The sequence below is a fragment of the Rutidosis leptorrhynchoides genome, chromosome 2 (genome assembly GCF_046630445.1).
Source record: "Rutidosis leptorrhynchoides isolate AG116_Rl617_1_P2 chromosome 2, CSIRO_AGI_Rlap_v1, whole genome shotgun sequence".
Lineage (NCBI taxonomy): Eukaryota > Viridiplantae > Streptophyta > Magnoliopsida > Asterales > Asteraceae > Rutidosis > Rutidosis leptorrhynchoides.
The window spans coordinates 378,007,181-378,013,809 of NC_092334.1; the positions used below are offsets into that span (position 1 = coordinate 378,007,181).

Consider the following 6,629-nt stretch of genomic DNA (forward strand, 5'->3'; position numbering starts at 1 on the left):
ATAAAATCAAAAATATAGTTTACCAAATTCATTATACGTGAACAAATAGTAATAATTATGATCATAATAATCTATAACCTATTATATGGCATAGACATAATTCACGTGGCACTCTACCATATTGGCTAGAGCCTATTCTAACCTTTACTGTGCCATCTGTCTTACTCCCATTCGTCATTTTTCAAACGGCTCTTCTCTTTCTTTTCTCCAAACAATTTATTCCATTCATTCAATCCATCTTCAAATCAATACTCCTGTTCTTGGATTAGGGATTTCTGATTTTATGCGTATTATCTCGATCGAAAATCACAACAACTGGCACAAATATATGTCGGAATTAATATATGTCGCTAGCAATTACTTTGTATCATTTCTTGGTCGTTTTAAAAAAATATACACTTTTACTGTAGTGGTTAAGAAGCTCTCAAACCCTAGCCAAATTACCAATAGGGCGTTATCATTTTCTTCTTCATCGCAGAATTGATTGTAGTAAGTCATAATTTCCCATTACTTGTTCTTCTCATTTTTGCTTAACTGCCCTGATAAACCCTCACATTCGCACCCTTTATTGTCTCCCCAATTATGTCTGCCCTAAACCGCTATCCACCGGAGCTCATTGAAGCTATTCTCCCTTTTCTGCCACCTAAATCCCTTGGCCGTTTCAAAACGATGGTACTCCCTCATTTCCAGTCCCGAATTTATCAAGACCCATATTCGTTACTACACCAAAAACAACCCCAATCCAACTCCCACACATCTGATTTTAGATGAGGAAGTTGATTATTATATTTACTCAGTTGATATAAAACAACTCAACACCCAACCCACACCTGCAACCCTAACTGCTAAACTCCTGAATTTCCAGGAACAATGGGTTGGGATACTAGGGTCTTGCAACGGGCTTCTTTTAGTCATTGATAAACATCACAACCTCTATTTAGCCAATCCAACAACACGAAAGACCTTGAAAGTTCTAGCTGGAATAAGTAATGATGAAACATATAGATTTGGTTATGATTCTTCTACGGATGATTATAAAGTGATCTCTATTTCTCATATGGGCATTTCAGATTCTGATCTTGACACCAAATCCGTACGTGTGTATCGTTTACGTAACAATTCATGGAACTTGTTGCCTAATTTCTCTTACAAATGTGATTTATATTGTCCAGGGGAACTTTTATTAAATAATAATCTTCACTGGGTAGTAAGAAGCAGACGCTTAACAATGACTATTGCTACCTTTAGTTTAGCTAGTGAACAAATTCATGAAATTGATTTTCCTGATTCAATTAATTATATTCAAGGATTTCGAGTTACGTGTTCCCAGCTCTGTTCAATTGATGGGAAAGTAGTTCCTGTTTTTTGTGTTGGGTTGTCAGTTCCTGAATATGTTTATGAATTATGGGTGATGGATGAGTATGGGGTTCCTAACTCTTGGACGAAACTTTGCATCTTGGAAATCGACATTTATCCAAGTTTAGAGTTCTTTGTTCCAGTCAGCAATCGGGATATTTTGTTCGGTAATAGTGATACGGAAAAAGTTTATATATATAACATGGATGAAAGAAGATGTACAAGTGTAACAGTTGAAGGGTGCCCAGAAGGATTCATGGTTATTGATACGTATGTTGAAAGCCTTGAATCACCTGAACGTTTCCGTTAGAACAACGCTTGTTTTATTTTCAGTAGTGTGTATGGGTGCAAATCACATTTGTTTTATTTGGTTAAAATGAGTTTTGGGATTGCACATTTAGTTTTAGACTGTTTGAAATGCCGAGTTGGATTAGTAATATGGTCAGTGATTCTTAATGTGAAAGAGACCTGAATTTCAAATTAAAGTTAAGTGCAGGGGTGCAGCACATTATAGTTATCAACCACATCTGCCATCTAACTTTCTTTCAAGGTGTTTACTTTTCTTTTTCTGAGTGCATGATTTCATTTCTCAGTTAAATGCGCAGCTACTTGATTTCATTTGCTGTTGCTAACCCTTAATTACAATGATATCAGTTATTATTATTTCTGCTTCTTTGAGATTGCGAATATGTCAAAGCCAAATGTCTGCTTCTATATTCAGTAGTTAATTAAGGATGAAAAAAGCAAACTTTTTTATGCTATCAACTTAGAAACCTGCTGTTTCTTGTAGCATAATTACGTAAATAAATTTAAATGTTTATAAACTCATTTATTCAACTATACATCACATGAACTTATACGTCAGCATAATATCATTTACGGGTTTATTTCTTGTTGGATCCGTTGAAAACGTGTGAATAGATGTGTTTGACTTTATACCTGAATAAAGTATTCGTGTACGAATCATTAAAAGGCTTGTAACAGGGCTGGATAGATTCATTTGGAATAGTTTATTTCCAAATTTTGGATTTTTATAATTTATTAAGTTCTCAAACATTGTATTACACTGTATATAGATTTTGTTAATAACAAATTTATCTGGAATAGACTGAATTTGTAGGTTTTATGCTCTTAAATTTCGTATGAAATGGGATTCAGATTTGACCCATTTAAAGTTGAAGCTATTTTACCCCTCTTGTATAAAAGTCTAATCTGGATCAACCTATTCACAAGTGATTGAGTTAAATTGCCACCTATAATGTTGGTACACAAAAGTAAAGCAAGGATTTGTATACTAATTGGTTTGATCAATGATCTCAGCTGCAGCAGTTGTAAATGAATCTCATAAAAACAGACTAGAAGTTAATGACACTGCAAAGTAGTATCATTCTTGAGTAACTGGTTCTTAAAAATGCCTAGATGAATTGGTCAGGGAACGGGTTAAAACAAAATGGGTTGACCCGAAGACAATCATTTCTATTGTACACTTAATTGGTTGAAGCTGGACTTGCTCAGATTGTAGTTCCTCTCATTTTACCTATAGTGCCTTACCAAAGTTCTTCATTGCAGATTTTTTATTGTGGTAGAAGGCAAGGCATAGTATATCACTAATAACCCAATGTTTCCCTTTCCCTTGATGTACTTGATTCACATATAACATGTTATGACCATATAGTATAGATAAAATACAAAAGAAGTGTTTGTCACCTTAGATCTTGATGAGTAATCACTTAGGTTCATACACCGAAGAACGTGTTTTATCCAAGATAAGGGCAACTGTTGTTGGTAACATTAAACATCTATACTTAAAGGCAACCCATTTTATGAATATCATGATTTTTGTTAGGTGACAAAAGTTAGTTGGTATTTTTGCAAGATCTCGGGCACCAGCCTTGTGGATGCATTTACAGAAAATTGATATCTGCATTTCCTAAAGTAGTAGGGGGTGGCTAAATGGATGGATCAAATAGATTTGATATTTAGGAGGGCATGATTCAGATACGTTTTAGGAGGGTATGATAGTAATTAATGCAATGATTCTAAAGTGTGTATAAGTTTGTGATCCTAAAACGAAGGAAGAAATTGGTTCAAGGCGCCGAAATGAAAGAATTCGACGTGTTCATTAAGGATATTTGATCTTTGAGTTCGTTTAGTTCGGTTTTTAGGAGTGTAGTTTGATTATGGTTCTCTTGCTAGGCACTTTTGTTTACTATGTTTTTAGGTTAATTTAATGTTTCGGTTTAGGTTAGGTGAGACTCGGTATAGATAGTTTGTTTGACAACCGCTTTCTAGGTACGAGCCTCATCGACGTTTCTCATTTGTAGCTTTCGTTGAATTCGTTTTCTTTTCGAAAACGTTTTCCGTTATTTATAAAAGTTCTCGTTATTTTTGCCGAAAAAAATAAAAATAAATAAGTTTATGATCCTCAGAATCAATGTAGTAAGGGATCTGCAGCAGTTGTAAATGAATCTCTCTACATTTTTGACACTGCAATTTGTATCATCCTTGTGTAATCTTTTTTTGTAAGATGAATTGGTCAGGGAACGGATCGAAACAAAACAGGATGGGTTAACCCTAAAACAATCATTTGTATGAATAACATTTGGTCTTACAAATCTTTGAAAGTAACAAATTATGCAGCAGGTTCACTCATATATTATTATAAATTTATACATACAATAAATGACTTATATTTCTTAGATTATGAATGGTATACAATACTCATGCGTTGTTCAATATAATCCCTAATAACCTGCACATAAGCTAGACCATTTGTCATATCTATTTCTAAAAGTTAATTACAAATCCTGTAAGGATGTATATATTTTCAACCTGACGTCTAGGTGGAATACGTACAATCAGCACATGTTGAGTACATGATATATATATTGTTAGCATAGTCTCGTATATCTTATGTATATTGCTTGAGTGCTAAGACTGTTTCCAACCCTGCCTGTGACATCACATCACTTTTTGGCCAAAAAAAAGTGATCATGTGTAGGACTTGTCTCTTGATTTCAAACTCTTCCACATTGACTGCGGGTGGAGTGATGGCGTGTCCTTGGCCCGTGCGTGTTGTAACACCCCGTTTTCCCCGTATATGATTTATAGATGTATTGGGTATGTACGATAGGCGTATGAAGGGTTCGGGACATGTTCGGGTGTTAAGGTCTTGTATGCAAGGAAATGAGTCAGACCACGTTGAACGTCGCGGCGCGACAAAGGAGGCCGCGGCGCGACATTTAACTGGAATCCAGATCTGAAGCTTGATTAAAAATGATCCCAGAACTAGGCAAATGTCGCGGCGCGGCATACTGCACGAACTGGCACCAGATTCTTGTAATTTTAAATGAAGTTCAAGGGCAATTTGGTCTTTTCGCGTTTGAGCCAGATTTGAGGATTTAACCTCATCCATTCATTTCATTTCTTATTTTCTTTTCCTTTTTCTTTCATTTTCTCCCAAGAAACTCAAATACCCCAAGTGATTCAAGTGGGATTTTGGAAAGGAAGAAGCGGGTTTTGATCTTTGGCGTAGTTGACAAGTTTGTTCTCCTCGTTCTTGGCTACACAGTGATACTAGTGGTAAGCTCTAACTCCGAATTTCATTTTCGTGTTCATCATTCAAATTTAGGGCTTTTGATTGTATGATTCATAGGTGAAACCCATTTAGTTGTTAATTGGAGATTAACACCAATATTCGGGTTTATTGTTGTTATTGGCGGGTTTTGGGTTTGGTGTGCAAATTTATGCTTGTAAGACTTGCAAATGGGTGTAATCACTAGTATTTAGTGATTATTGAGGTGTTGGAAAATTAGGGTTTATGGGCGATTTTGAGAACGATAAGTGTTTAACACTTGTGATTGGGTTTAATGGGCATATTAGGACCATTCTCACTTGTGTTAGTAATTATTGGATAGTGTGGGCGCGGTTTGTACTTGAAAGTGCATTTGGGTCGAAATTGCACTAAGTGTCAAATTGGGTTGGTTTGTAAATCCAATCTAAGTGTGTTGTTAAATTTGTAATGATGGAATAGGTACTTTCCATTGACGAGTTGCGGATTACTTGGAAGCATTCATCGAGGCGACAAGGTGAGTGTTAATATCCTATATGCATATGTATGTGTAGGATGGGTGCGGGTCGGGTGAAGGGGTTCTCGGTTATAGAGCTCACTTCTCATATAGGTGGAATTGTTGGACTTGTGTATAGGTCCAATTGGCACGGTTGTGCGTTTTGGTTGACTACCTTGGCGAGGTGCACACTTTGTGTGTACGTTATCACATGGGTGTGTGATGTGGATTATATAACCCCAATGGCGAAGGGTTAATATTGTGAGTGGAATGATTATGCATATGTGTATATAATGTATTTACTTGTACGAGATTCGATGTGGGTTTAAGTTCGGGCGGTCGATACCACATCGGGTCAATATATGATATGGGTTTAAGTTCGGGCGTTCGATGCCATGTCATATATGTGTGTGGGCATGTAGTGTGGGTTTAAAGTTCGGGCGTTCGATACCACATTGCACATGACGGGTGGGTTTAAAGTTCGGGCGATCAATACCACTCCGGGGTTAGTGTTATAATTTGTTGTGAACTAACGGTTGTTGGGAACACCAATTTGAAATTCGAAGTACCATTCCTTGTACTATTGGTTAACCATGGTTATTGTGTTGTAAGCGTAAGCAAATTTATGTTATTCGATATATATATATATATATATATATATATATATATATATATATATATATATATATATATATATATATATATATATATATATATATATATATATATTGTATACGTATAATGTTGTATTGTCGTGATGTAGCTAACCCTCTGGGTGTAGCTTATTGGCAGTGTTCACATCGTCGTTGGTGAACTTATATTTTGTTGATGTATCTTTAGCTCGTTGCTTAGTGATCTTACGGTATGCTTAGATGTGACGCCCCGTACTAAATCATCATGTACGGACCATCAACAACAGGATCATTACAAGGTTAAGTACTATATGCGTTATCAAAACAGAGTTTACATTTATAAATAAAAGTGACGTCATAACATACGTCAATTGTTTTACAAATCAAAAGTATGCTTCGCTAAGTAGAAGCATTAAATAAGTGTACGTGACCATAATGGTCGTTACATAACATAAGTTCATAAGTAAAAAGTTTGAATGCAACATAAGTAGTCATGCGATAACAACTCTAGGCAGCGGGTTCTACAGCACGACTAGTAAGATAGCGGAAGCGACTTCAAGCACCTGAGAAAATA

General features: G+C 35.8%; 1 protein-coding gene across 1 annotated transcript; it reads left to right on the forward strand.

Moving 5' to 3' along the window:
• The first annotated feature begins 582 nt into the window (after nucleotides 1–582).
• LOC139889017 (F-box/kelch-repeat protein At3g06240-like) lies at nucleotides 583–1,666 on the forward strand. Its single transcript, XM_071871993.1, has 2 exons — nucleotides 583–672; nucleotides 866–1,666. Exons 1-2 carry the CDS (start codon nucleotides 583–585, stop codon nucleotides 1,664–1,666), a joined length of 891 nt encoding a protein of 296 aa, XP_071728094.1.
• The last annotated feature ends 4,963 nt before the right edge of the window (nucleotides 1,667–6,629 follow it).

Bases quoted from the DNA above. Each gene is read 5' to 3' on its own strand.
- LOC139889017 (XM_071871993.1), top strand. From the start codon at position 583: ATGTCTGCCCTAAACCGCTATCCACCGGAGCTCATTGAAGCTATTCTC. The intron at 673-865 runs GTACTCCCTCAT...CTGAATTTCCAG, and splicing joins TTGGCCGTTTCAAAACGATG to GAACAATGGGTTGGGATACT.